Source organism: Scheffersomyces coipomensis (genome assembly GCF_036884675.1).
Source record: "Scheffersomyces coipomensis strain NRRL Y-17651 chromosome Unknown DFJ63scaffold_2, whole genome shotgun sequence".
NCBI classification, from domain to species: Eukaryota; Fungi; Ascomycota; class Pichiomycetes; order Serinales; family Debaryomycetaceae; genus Scheffersomyces; species Scheffersomyces coipomensis.
In genome coordinates, this window is record NW_027042893.1 from 1,723,589 (window position 1) to 1,737,758 (window position 14,170).

Below are 14,170 nucleotides of genomic sequence, written 5' to 3' on the forward strand. Positions count from 1 at the left end.
AACAATAAATAATCGATATATTTTTTCTAAACTATCTATAAATGGGAGATATCATGAGGATAATAGAATTTACTGAAACTATTAAATGGTACTGGTAAACCACCTAATGTCATTTGAGATCTAAGTTTGTCTACACTAGTTAATGCTGTACCTTGATATTTTGCTGGAATTGGATTAGCTGTATCATCTTGTAATACTTTTAATAAGGTTTCGAATGATGGAACTCGTTCAGTATTTGATTTTTCAAGTTCTTGAATGGTTTCGGTGACTAATTCCTTATGATTATCTAAATTCTTTTGGATGATAGCCTCTAATTTATCTGATGAAATTTCTAAATCATTTCTATATATGAAATTTATTAATGAACTTTGGATCAACTTTAATTCAGATGGAGTATTTGGATTTTGCGATTTTAAATGAAGAATTAATCTGGACTTGTTGTCCAACACAAATTCTTTATAAAATTGTCTGAATTCTTCAAGTGTTATAGTTTCTAATACTTTAACATGATTAAACTTAGCTTCAAAATCATACTTTCCATCCACGATATAATTCCAAAATCTTGAAGTTTCTTCACTTAATTGTTTTAATTTAGTTAATTTACTATCCTTAAGTGCTTGCTTATACTTTTGGAACTCAACATCATCCAATTTATTGACAATTCTTCCAAATCTATCTAAAAATTCTTCAATTCTATATTCCAAATAATCAGATGTTCTTTCAGATTGAACTAAGACTCTGAATCCTAATGAAGTTCTACCTAATCTGACACCTGAAAAGACAACATAACCTAATTGTTCTTTGGTTCTTAATTGGTTAAAACATGGTTCTTTGAGTGTAGTAGCTAATAAATCACTAAGAACTCTTAATCTGGCATTATCTGGAGTAGTGGATTCAGCAATTTGGAAATAATATTCAATACATGAATTAATATTCTTAGGATCTTCCAATGGGATTTCAAATCTAACTTGTTCATCCTTTGGTAAAACATAATTCTGAAGTTTGATTACTTTTTCAAGTTCATCATAACTTTCAGCTATTGATTTAATATGCTTAGTAGAACTGTTAATCAACTTTGTCACTGTTTGAGCCTTTTCAAAATCAAAATTTCCATGAATTAAAGCTTCACTGAAAATCCCAGACTCCCACACTGTTTTAGCATTAAATTCATAAAGATCTTGAAACGTAATTTCATTCAAAGCAGTCAATTTATCAGCATATTGATAAGTTTTATCATTAACCAATAATAACAAATGAGTACCAATTTGACCGTATGGTTGATTAAAACCAAAGTTTTTGAATTGTTGTGATATCTTGTATTTAATAACTTCAAATCTTTCTGGATCAGGTTTAAAATTAAAGAATTTATTCAATACTTGTTCTAATAATACAGGTAATTTATCATTGTAACCAGTTACTTTAATATTAAAACCATCTCTCCAACAACTGATATGAGCCTTTAATCCCACTAATGATGCATAATAAGTAATTTGATTTAAATCATCTTCTAATAATTCACCTAATAAGGTTGATAATGTGGCTGTTTTCACATCAGTATTGGAGCTAGGTAAATGGAAAACAATTTCAATCGTTCCCTTTGGAACTTCGAATTGATCATCTTGCTTGAACCAAACTTGTAAACGATTATTATCTTCAATTAAATAAGGATGAAGTAGAGGTTTCTCGAGTTTTGGTGATACATCGAAATTGGTAGGGATAAAATCATTTGGTTTTGGATAATGCAAACTTTGATTTAAGGTGGCTGATCTCACAGAATCCATTAAATCTTGAGGAATTGGTTCATAAGAATATTCAGTACCATACCATTTTTCTGTATTAGTTAAACCATCTAATGATTGAGATATTAATGAAAGTCTAAAATTATCCGGATTCAAATAACTAGCATACTTCTTAATAGCATCACTATCAAATGATCTAAGAATGGTTGAACTTAAGATATATTGACTTGGAATATGATCCACGAATTTATATAAATTACCACTCATTTTAGATACTGTACCGGAAGCTTCAGCTTTTTGTCTGAATTTGAAATTAACATTTGACATATTACTAATTTCTTCCCAAATCCACTTTTTAGGTTCATCTTTAGTGATGGCTTTTAAATATTCAAATACAGTTACGACAACTGTTTTCCAATTATTTAATCCTTCAGGAGTTAATTCGAAATTTAATACAAAGAATGAATTACCTTGACAAACTTTAACATTTCCAGCTGAAAGTTCCGTGACCCATTGTTTATGTTTTAGATAATGTAATACTGAACCATCACTTTCATGACCTAATAAATGAGAGAAATAACTATTTGGTTTGGTATCCCATTGCAGTTCTAAATCATCGGGAATCATAAAAGTTATTTCTAATTCATTTTTATCCATGATTGGTTTAGCTTTAATCAAAGTTTTTAAATGATTTTCAGTTAAGATCACTTCTTCATGAGTTGGTCTTGATAAATTTTTATTTGAAACATCAGTGAATTTTTCAAGTGCCCAATCAGTTAAAGTATTTAAATCTTCTTTACCTAATATTACTAAACTCATTAAATTTGATGAATAATGGTTCTTATGGAAATCAATTAAGACATCTCTAACATTTAACCCTTTTGCTGTTGGATCCACATGTAAAGTTTGGAAATTACCAGTTGAAAATCCATTATATGGATGATTTGGATTACTATTCAGTTTATCTAATTGATATAATCTCCAATTATCACTTTGTAAATTCTTTTTATTTTCTGAATCTACAGCATTGATTTCACGATCTTTACAACTGATACTGAATAAGGGAGATATGAAAAATTGAGCAAATCTATCTAAGGCGCCTTCAAGATATTCTGAACTAATTTGAAAATAATAATTAGTATGTTCAGCAGCAGTATAAGCATTTGAATGACCAGAGTGTTTAGCTAAATAATCAGCATAATCATTCTCCTTAGGATACTTTTCAGTCCCCATGAATAATAAATGTTCACAGAAATGAGCTAAACCAGGTACATCATATTCTTTATCCGCAAAAGCCCCAACATTAACATCCAAAGAGGCAGCAGCTTTATCTGCAGTTGGATCATTGATAACTAATACATGTAAGTCATTGGAATTGATCTTAAAGAGTCTATAAGAACGATCATCAGTCACTGGTTTTTCTATACTGGCATTATCAGATAATATCGTATATTGAGATGAATTTGCCGTCATTGCAATTGATGAAGATGAAGAAGATGCTGATTGAAATGCAGATGAATTGGAAATGAAACGAAGTTTTGAGTAAAATGGTTGATCTATTATTGCTTTATATGCTGTTCTGAATCCTAACATCAACAATACCAGCCATATAAAGAACTTTAAAAAGAAATACTTCATCAACCGTCGAGGTTATACCTTTTTAGATTTTTGGCAATATATTTTTTGCTCTCTCTGATACTTTTTCTATGCTGTCTGCCTCACTTTTGACTTTTTGGTGGGGAAGCACTTTGTGTAATTACATGTGTTATATATTGAATTTAATCTAGAAGAGGTGGTGATGATGACTTATATAGAATCAAGAAGACAATCAAGATTGTTAAGGAAACTACTGATTAAGTATTCTATACTATCTAGTTTAGTGAATGCACTGACTAATACTGGATCAGGTGATGATACTTCTATTTTTTTATTCACCATCACAACCATATTGTTGTATGTGATACATTTAGTGATATAATCCAAAGGATCATGTCTTGGACGTAACAGTAAATGACTCATGACACTACTAAATAAGGTTGCTTGAGGTTGTACTTGTGCTTGTGATGAACCAATTTGTTGTTCTTGTGTATGTTGTAGTTGATCTGAACCTGTCATTTCATTCAATCGTTTCTCTATATCTTGTACACTTAATGGTGAAGATGAACTTGATGAATTTTTACCAGGTAATTTCATTTCATCTCTGATTTTATCAATATATGATTTCCCTGTTGATGATTCTATTTCACCCCATGGTTTTTCAGTAACTTTATGAAGAGATTTTAAATCAAGACAAATTTCAGCTTGACTTATATAAGCATCTACTGTAATGGTAGGAATTAATTCTGGTTCAAATGAATTTATAGGAGTGATATTAACCGGAAATACTAAATTAGGATCAGTGGGTAATTGTAAGGAATTCTTTGCGGTTTGAATATAATTTAATAATAATTTAAATGATTTAATTAATTTGTCATGATTTATTATAGAACAATCATCAGCAATGGAAGATAATTCTTCAATGGTGGCAATGGCTTGATCTATACATTTCTTAGATGTTATAATTTGAGGTAATAGCATTGGTTTCTTTAAATTTAATCGATTAATTACTTTATTAAAATGAGGTTCTTTTAAAGTGACCGTTAGATGAGTTAAATAAGCTCCATCTCTAACCACAATTCCTTTTAATACTTCCAGTTTATTAGAAGAAACGGGTAATTTAATAGTGGGACCTCTTTCAATTCTATTCTTAGCATCGGGATGTTGAGGTGAATTATAGAGTAATAAATTAGAACATATATGTAAAGCTTCAATGATTTGAGGAAATTCAGGAGTTATAATTGAAGTGGATAACCAATGGAGTTCTTTATCTGTTTTAGTGTTTTGAACATTATCCACGAGATCTTTGAACTGTTGAGTTTTAAGCATTGATGATGGTAGTTAATCGTTGATATCAAAGGGTATACTACTATACTGATTGATATATAAAGAGAATTAAATGATTCAAATTCAAATTAGCCCCTGATTAACCTGTAAAATAAAAAATAACCTGTAAATATATCTAACCTGTAAGTCAATCGTCCTAACATGTAAATGACGTGTACTTTTGACAAAATCTCCAAATTAAGCAGAAGAAGAAAAGTTTTTAACCAAATTACACTACTCCCCTCCTCCCTTCCCTCCTTCCTCCTCCTCCCTTCACTGTCAGTCAGTCAAAAGAAAAATCAAAACAAATTTTTTGGAAAGGCATATAACACCTTTTTTGAAGTGTGCAGGATTGTTGTTTATACCTATAGTCATAGATCTTATAACAACAACTAGCTATCAACTATCAGATACAACAACGATGCTGGGTCCCTCTACTTCAAGTGAAAGATCGACTATGAATGTCAATGGTCATTTGAATGATCAACAGCAACAACAACAACAACAACAACAATTACATCATTCAGATGGTGGTGCTCCTGGAGCTGGTGGTAGACACGATTATGAGACTGCTACAGCTACTGCTGCTGCTGCTGTGTCTGCTTCTGCTGGTTATGCTACGGGTCTTACTGCTGATGAAGCTAATCAATTCCATGCTTCTCATCAATATCATACTGCTTCTGCTGCTGCAGCAGCTGCTGAAATTCAACATCGTCAAGAACTTCAAAGAAGACAACAACAAATACAACAGCAAGAATTACAACAACAACAGATACAACAATATCAACAGCAACAACAACAGCAACAACAACATCAACAACAATTGCAACAACAACAACAACAGCAACAGCAATTGCAACAGCAACATTTACAACAACAACAGCAACAACAACAACTTCATCTTCATGATACTCAACTTAATGAAGAATATGAAGGTGCTATTCTTCAATCAAGATATATTGAAAATGAAATCATTAAAACTTTTTCCAGTAAACAAGATCTTGTCAAATTTGTTAAATATACTTTAAGTGATGAAGAACGTTGTAAAATTGTTATTAATTCTTCTAAACCAAAAGCAGTTTATTTCCAATGTGAAAGATCAGGTTCATTTAGAACTACCGTTAAAGATTCAACCAAAAGACAAAGAATTGCTTATACTAAAAGAAATAAATGTGGTTATAGATTAGTTGCTAATTTATATCCTCCTGAAAAAGATAAGAAGAAAGTTAAAAAGGATAATAATTTAGATGATAAATTAAATGATTATTCTTCAACTAATCAAGATGAAATGTGGATTTTAAGAATGATTAATCCTGCTCATAATCATGCTCCAGATCCTCCAACTGGAAGTAAAAAGAAAGATAATAAAAATGCTAGAACTTTAGTGGAAAAACCTCTTAATAAAGGTGGTAATCCTTATGTATCAAATGATGTTCTTACTCATTTACATCCTCATAATGGTTTAGGTCATCATTCGGCTCATTTACAAGGTCATTTACATGATCATCATACTCCTTCAGTCCAAGATCCAGCTGTTATAGCTGCCATTGAAGCAACTCCTTCTAATGCTGCTGCCGTGGCTGCTGCTGCTGCTTTACATTCTCAAAATCCAAATGTCGATCCAAATATAGATCCAAATGTGGATCCAAGTGTTCAAGCTCATGATCATGCTCATGGTATTAGAGGTTCTGCTCCTTTACAAAATCTTAGAAGATGAATCTCAAAAACTGGGAATTGAAAAAAAAAAAAGAAGATGAGGTTTTTGATTAACCCTCTATCCTTCAATTGTATATTTAGTTATCACTGTTTGATTATTATGTATTGTTTGTCTTATCTTGTTATTTGATATTTAGTTTTATTATTTTTTGTTTTGTTTGTCTGTTTGTTTTCCTATTATTTTCTTTTGTTTAACTTTTTATAGGATATTATTGTTATCATTATTATATTTATATATTATTATTATTATTATATATTAACTTGACTATTTAACTACTATAGTTGTAAGTCTATCTCTTCACCCTTATGACTCAAACCATTTATTTAAAAACCCACACGACTCATTTTTTTTGTTTTAGTGTTTACCAAAAAAATGCGACGGGTTATCCAACAGGAAGAAAAAAAATTGATGAACATCTTCAACCTCAAATAGAACCATATCGTCCCTTTATTAAAACGTCAGTCAATTCGATTATTGTATGTTAAAGACATTAATTCACAGAAGAATCATGTCTACTAGTACTTCATCGCCTGCCACTGAATGGACTGCTTCCAAAGTCAGAACCACTTTCTTGGATTACTTCATTAAACAAAAGAATCATACCTTTGTTCCATCATCATCCGTTATCCCTCATAATGATCCAACTTTATTGTTCGCCAATGCTGGTATGAATCAATATAAACCAATCTTCTTGGGTACTGTTGATCCAGCTTCTGATATCGCCACTATGAAAAGAGCTGTCAATTCTCAAAAATGTATTAGAGCTGGTGGTAAACATAATGATTTAGAAGATGTTGGTAGAGATTCTTATCATCATACTTTCTTTGAAATGTTAGGTAATTGGTCATTTGGAGATTATTTCAAAAAGGAAGCTATTGAATGGTCTTGGGAATTATTAACCAAAGTTTATGGCTTAAATAAAGATAGATTATATGTCACTTATTTTGGTGGTGATGAAAAGCAAGGTTTAGCAGCCGATCTTGAAGCCAAACAATTTTGGTTAGATGTTGGAGTTGATGAAGATCATATTTTACCTGGTGATGTTCATGATAATTTCTGGGAAATGGGTGATCAAGGTCCATGTGGTCCATGTTCTGAAATTCATTATGATAGAATTGGTGGTAGAAATGCTTCTCATTTAGTTAATATGGATGATCCAAATGTGTTAGAAATTTGGAATAATGTCTTTATGCAATTCAATAGAGAACCTGATTCGAGTTTAAGATCTTTACCAAGTAAACATATCGATACTGGTATGGGGTTTGAAAGATTGGTTTCTATCTTACAAGATAAATCTTCAAATTATGATACTGATGTCTTTACTCCAATTTTTGAAAAAATCAGTGAAATCACTGGTGTTAGACCTTATGCTGGTAGATTCGGCGATGAAGATAAAGATGGTATTGATACCGCTTATAGAGTCATTGCCGATCATGTTAGAACTTTAACTTTTGCTATTTGTGATGGTGGTGTTCCAAACAATGAAGGTAGAGGTTACGTTTTAAGAAGAATTTTAAGAAGAGGAGCTCGTTATGTTCGTAAATATATGAATTATCCAATTGGATCTTTCTTCCAACAATTAGTTGATGTTGTCATTGAACAAAACAAAGAAATCTTCCCTGAAATTGTTGATGGTGCTCAAGATTTAAAAGAAATCTTAAATGAAGAAGAGCTTTCATTTGCAAAGACTTTAGATAGAGGTGAAAAATTATTCGAAAAGAATGCTATTATCGCTTCAAAGACTCCTGAACAAACTTTATCAGGTAAAGATGTTTGGAGATTATATGATACTTATGGTTTCCCAGTTGATTTAACTAGATTAATGGCTGAAGAAGCTGGTTTAAAGATTGATGAGGTTGGATTTGAAAAAGCTAAAGAAGAATCAAGAGAAGCTTCCAAATCCCATGGTGGTAAAAATAATGCCAACTTAATTAAATTAGATGTTCATGCTCTTTCTGAATTAGAATCAATTCCAAAAACTAATGATTCTTATAAATATGGTTTAGAAGATATTAAAGCTAATATCTTAGCTATTTATAATGGTAAAGAATTCGTTGATACCATTAATGAAGGTGAAGAATGTGGTATAATACTAGACAAATCCCCATTCTACGCCGAACAAGGGGGTCAAGAATATGATACTGGTAAATTAATCATTGATGGTAAATCCGAATTTAATGTTACTAATGTTCAATCATATGCTGGATTTGTTTTCCATACTGGTATAATTGTTGAAGGTAGTTTATCGGTTAAAGATGAAGTTATTGCTTCTTATGAAGAATTAAGAAGATGGCCAATTAGAAACAATCACACTGGTACTCATGTTTTGAATTGTGCTTTAAGAGAAGTTTTAGGTGATTCTATTGATCAAAAGGGTTCTTTAGTTGCTCCAGAAAAATTAAGATTTGATTTCAGTCATAAACAAGGTTTAAATCCAACTGAATTAGAAAAAGTTGAAGTTATTTCTAATGAATATATTAAATCTAATAAAGTTGTTTATGCTAAGGATGTTGAACTTAGTCTTGCTAAAGAAATCACTGGTGTTAGAGCTGTTTTCGGTGAAACTTATCCAGATCCAGTTAGAGTTGTTTCCATTGGTGTTCCAGTTGAAGATTTACTTGCTGATCCTAAAAAGGCTGATTGGCATAAACTTTCCATTGAATTTTGTGGTGGTACTCATGTTGCTAAAACTGGTGATATTAAAGATTTAGTCATTGTTGAAGAATCTGGTATTGCTAAGGGTATTAGAAGAATTGTTGCTGTTACTGGTCATGACGCTCATGCTGTTCAAAAGCTTGCTAAAGAATTTGAACAAGAATTAACTCATACTGAAAATTTACCATTTGGATCAATAAAGGAAACCAAAGCTAAAGAATTAGGTGTTTCATTAAAGAAATTATCAATTTCCGTCTTAGATAAATTAAGATTAAACAAACAATTTGAAAAATTAGATAAATCTATTAAAGATGAATTAAAAGCTATACAAAAGGAAGAATCTAAAAAGACATTAGATGTGGTTAATGGATGGTTAGACAATAAAGAAACTCCAGCTGGAGAATATTTTATTGGTCATATTCCAATCAATGCCAATGCAAAGGCTATTGCTGATGCCATTAATTTAATTAAAAAACAATATAAAGAAAAATCAATTTATTTAATTACTGGATTGAAGGAAAAAGTTGCCCATGGATGTTATATTTCTGATGAAGCTCTTGCTAAAGGTATCAATGTTACTGAATTGGGTAATATTGTTTCAGGAGCTATTGGAGGTAAATCTGGTGGTAAAGGTAATACTATTCAAGGTATGGGTGATAAACCTGAAGGTATTGAAGATGCTGTTCATAAATTAACTGAATTATTTTCATCTAAATTATAGAGGAGGACTTTCATTAGTTAATTTATCTTCTTCTTGTTGATTGATTAAAGTTGCATCACCTCCTATATTGTTAATTATATCATTTAGAATTTCTGTATTTAATTCATCCTGTTCTAATGCTAGATTATTTGTAATTATACTTATTGTATTTATTTTCCATGCCATATGAGGATATGAACCTAATTTTATAGTTCCTTGGCCATATTTAGTATCTAAAGTTAATTGTAGTTTAGTTAAATAAGGAGCTAATTGACTTTCTGAAGTTTTAGTTTTAATGAAATATCTTGATACAGATATAGGATTCAAGATTCTTGATTTGATGATTGGTTCTAATGAACTTATTAAGCGTTCAAAAAGTTGAGGAATACCTGGTAAGACATATAATTTATAATCAATAACGACAATAGGAAACCATAAAGAATCATCAATGAAGATTTTCTCAACATTGATATTATTGGAAGATTTTGGTAAAGTTGCCATTTTATAGAATGCATGCAATTGATCTTTAGACAATGTTTTGAGATATTCACCTCTAATATTATTCATTCGTTTAACTACTTCATCATCAAGTTCATAATCCAAATTGAAATATTCACTCAAGACTTGATAAGTAATATCATCATGAGTTGAACCTAATCCACCACTTGAAACTATAAAATCAACTTCATCATTTTCAAGTAAAAACTTTAACGATTTGAAAATATCTTGTTTTTCATCCCCACAAACAATCGTTCTCTTTAATGGTATAGATAAATTATGAAAACAAAATTTAGCAAATTGAAATGAATTTGTATCTAATATTTTACCATTAAGAACTTCATCACCAATAATCAAACATCCGGCAGAATTGATCAGTGGAAGTGAATTTATCAATGGAGTGTTAGACATTATAGGATATCTACTAATTGACCTTCTGAATATTCTTGTTAGCATTAAAGATATATGGAATATATCAATCAGGTTTTGAGTATCGTCAGTTGACTTAGTTTTGAATAGTTTTTGTGGAGATTTTATTGATAGTGACGTTGTTATTGCGGTAAGGATGTTTTGATGTCAAAATAAATTTAGATATTTATGCATCTTTGATGATTTAATTGGTGATTTGATTAGTCTAAATGATTCCAATGATTTGATGTAGTCAAAGACTGATTATTGAATGAGATGGGACTGCTAATTGATATAAAAGAGAAAATTAGACTGTGAGTTTTGACTTTAGATATATATTTTCAACTAAATTAGCAACAAAAATTGTTAAAGGTTAAAACTTCAATTGTACTCAAACCGTCAAGTTTACAAAGTTTTAACCATTAGAAAGTATCATAACTGTTAATATAAGTGATCAGTTTATCATTCTATGCCTTTACCTGAGGGTAGGACTTACTTTACTTAGAAATTTAAGTTCCGCGCTACCATTTTCACATGTAAATACCAACACTCTATTTACAGATTCAATTTAATATAATTAGATACAGACTAGATTCAATTGTATCTTAGTGTTATCTTATCTTTGAAGGATGGGTCTGCGTACCCGTCCAACATGAGTTTATGTATAAAACTATAAATCAAAAACGCAAAATATCCCAAAACTTCTACAAACCACAAAAAAAGCTCAGAATCGAGCAAGAAAAAAGAATGGCTAGATTCGGTCATAGCCACCACAGTAAACCACAAGAAAAACGAGAAATTTTTATTAACACCCCCAGTTTTTCTTACACTATAGAATATGTATAAACCGATTACGGGAAAATATCGGATTGTAAGAGAAGAGAAAATAAATTTTACTTAGCTCTAAGTTAATGTAGATTGCTATGGATTAAAAATTTTCTTAACCTTTTTGGTTAATCGTGCACATCATTTTGCGGTATTTTAGTTTGATAAAGTACAGGATGTCATTTAGGGGATAGGTAACAACTTGATAACTAAATAAATAAATCAAGTAAGATAGAGATAGTATTCTGTTATCTTTGAAATAATTGAGTTGATCAAAGAAGGTACAAATTTATACGAGAGCAGTAACTAATTAACTATAAAAGCCTGCTTAATCAGGCCTTACGTAATAGAGATAAACGTGCGATTGTCTGAACTAAAGAGGAAAAAAAGTCACAAGAGTTAAAAAAACAGACAGACAAAACTTGAAAAATAAAAAAAAAGTCGTTTCCCATCCATCAATCATACTCAAAAATACGCTACTCATTAAAACTTTTTTTCTTTGCCCTTAGTTTTCATATATATAATCAATCATCCCCTAAGTTTCATTTTTTCTCTGGTAAACGATCACAAGAATATATTGTTACCAACCACGTCAATATAACTTACTTTAACAAAGTAATCCCTCGCTCCTTCTGAATAGTTAGATCCTTTGAATACATATATTTGTTTAACAAAGAATGGGAAATAGCCCGTCTAAAGATGATGATCCTCTGCCGAATAACTCAACTCAACATTCAACAACCACAACTTCCACGTCTTTAACTGGCGATTTGGATCCTGATGAGTCTAGCTCTGCGCTATCTCAACTTCAAATTAACGATACTAATGATTTAATACAAAGTAAAAGATCTGCTGCTATCAATATCAAACTTAATAATAGTAATAACAATAATAATAATAATAATAACAATATTAGTAATAACGATAAAGACGTTATCAAAAGTAATACTAAGAAATATGATGAATCATCTAAAAGTGAATCTCCTAAACGTTCAGCTAGAAGATTAGTTAATGAAATTCAACAAGAACAATTCAATTTGGATCTTGAAATTGGAGTTTCTATGGCTAAATTATTAAAATCTTCAACTGCCACCACCGCTGTTTCAACTACTGAATATGGATCGTCATTTGATAGTGTCACTTCATCAAATGTCTCACCTATCTTCACGACCGCTGGTTTGGATTCTTCTAAAGATGGTGGTGATGATGGAAGTCTGCTGGTTCTGTCTTTAGGTTCCAACTCTCCATCTTCAAACTCTCCTCCTAATCATAAAACTCTTTATAATATGAGTGTTAAAGAAAAGGAATTAGATAGTATTCCTGAATTATCAGTGGAATCAACTCCAGAACCAAAATCAAAGGAAAAGAGTAAATCTTCTTCATCATCTTCAAGAAGATCTTCTAATCATCATAAATCAATCAAAATAGTAAACTCTTCAAATAGTTCATTATCAAGTTCTCCAAATTCAATCTATGGATTATCCAATTCATCTAAATCAACTCCAGTTGATGTCGATCATGTCATTAATAAATTAGTGGCGATTGGAATGAAAAAGAAATCAACTTTATCTAAAAGTAAATTACCTGTTTCTAATGAAGAAATTAAATATATTTTAACCAAAGCAAGATCAATCTTTATGGAACAACCTTCATTATTAAGATTATCTCCACCTGTTAAAGTTGTCGGTGATATTCATGGTCAATTTTATGATTTGATTCGTATCTTTAATAGTTGTGGATACCCTCCTTATTCAAATTATCTTTTCTTAGGTGATTATGTCGATAGAGGGTATAAATCCTTAGAAACTATTTTATTACTTTTATGTTATAAAATCAAATACCCTGAGAATTTCTTTATGTTAAGAGGTAATCATGAATCTGCGAACATCACTAAGATTTATGGATTTTATGATGAATGTAAAAGAAGATTATCATGTGCAAAAATTTGGAAAGATTTCATTGATGTATTCAATACTTTACCTATTGCTGCTACCATCAATGATAAAATCTTTTGTATCCATGGTGGTTTATCTCCTGATTTAACTGATTTGAAACAAATTGAACAAATTAAACGTCCAACTGATATCCCTGATAAAGGTCTTTTGGCGGATTTATTATGGTCCGATCCTGATCCATCTATAAAGAATTTTTCCGCTAATAACTGGCCTAAAAATGATAGAGGTGTCTCATATTGTTTCGGTCGTAAACATGTCGATTACTTTTTATCCAATTTTAAAATGGATTTGATTGTAAGAGGTCATATGGTGGTTGAAGATGGTTATGAATTTTTCAATAAACGTAAATTGGTTACAATCTTTTCAGCTCCAAACTATTGTGGTGAATTCAACAATTTTGGAGCAATCATGAAGGTTGATAAAAGTTTATACTGTTCTTTTGAATTATTAAAACCAAATTAAACTAATCCCATTCGTCATCAATGTTGCTTTAATCCTGTCATATTATATTATTACAACTTTTGTTATTATTTTTTTTATACTTATTCCTATTATTTTTGTTTTGATATAGCATACGGTCATTTTTATCTTTGTTTAACGAGATGAATGCCCTACTCCCCCCCTTTTCTCTTTTTACGTGTGTTTTTGGGTTTTGCTTTTATATCTTTTTTTAACCTTTCTAGAATCTTTTTATTATATTTGTAATTCATTTAACTTTTACTGATTACATTTATCTTTTTACAACTTTTGT

The 14,170-nt window shown here is 30.5% G+C and overlaps 6 protein-coding genes across 6 annotated transcripts; 3 read left to right on the top strand and 3 right to left on the bottom strand. All coding sequences in view use genetic code 12, as the record gives it.

Annotated features, from left to right (window-relative positions):
• Positions 1–35: 35 nt before the first annotated feature.
• Positions 36–3,212, bottom strand: STE23 (metalloendopeptidase; the record flags this gene model as incomplete). Its single annotated transcript, XM_064907408.1, has 1 exon — positions 36–3,212. One exon carries the CDS (start codon positions 3,210–3,212, stop codon positions 36–38), a length of 3,177 nt encoding a protein of 1,058 aa, XP_064763911.1.
• Positions 3,213–3,545: 333 nt separating this feature from the next.
• RAV2 (Rav2p) lies at positions 3,546–4,664 on the bottom strand (the record flags this gene model as incomplete). The annotated part of the gene is made up of 1 exon (XM_064905869.1): positions 3,546–4,664. One exon carries the CDS (start codon positions 4,662–4,664, stop codon positions 3,546–3,548), a length of 1,119 nt encoding a protein of 372 aa, XP_064763912.1.
• Positions 4,665–4,718: 54 nt separating this feature from the next.
• On the top strand, positions 4,719–6,639 carry RBF1 (Rbf1p). The gene has a single exon (XM_064909135.1). It carries the CDS (start codon positions 5,083–5,085, stop codon positions 6,376–6,378), a length of 1,296 nt encoding a protein of 431 aa, XP_064763913.1. The 5' UTR covers positions 4,719–5,082; the 3' UTR covers positions 6,379–6,639.
• Positions 6,640–6,856: 217 nt separating this feature from the next.
• ALA1 (alanine--tRNA ligase) lies at positions 6,857–9,754 on the top strand (the record flags this gene model as incomplete). The annotated part of the gene is made up of 1 exon (XM_064904795.1): positions 6,857–9,754. One exon carries the CDS (start codon positions 6,857–6,859, stop codon positions 9,752–9,754), a length of 2,898 nt encoding a protein of 965 aa, XP_064763914.1.
• Positions 9,755–9,999: 245 nt separating this feature from the next.
• Positions 10,000–10,642, bottom strand: DFJ63DRAFT_334166 (uncharacterized protein; the record flags this gene model as incomplete). Its single annotated transcript, XM_064907987.1, has 2 exons — positions 10,000–10,011; positions 10,046–10,642. The coding sequence occupies 2 exons, from the start codon at positions 10,640–10,642 to the stop codon at positions 10,000–10,002; spliced, it is 609 nt and encodes a 202-aa protein (XP_064763915.1).
• A 1,623-nt stretch (positions 10,643–12,265) lies between these two features.
• On the top strand, positions 12,266–14,152 carry SAL6 (Sal6p). The gene has a single exon (XM_064906875.1). It carries the CDS (start codon positions 12,526–12,528, stop codon positions 13,879–13,881), a length of 1,356 nt encoding a protein of 451 aa, XP_064763916.1. The 5' UTR covers positions 12,266–12,525; the 3' UTR covers positions 13,882–14,152.
• Positions 14,153–14,170: the final 18 nt, after the last annotated feature.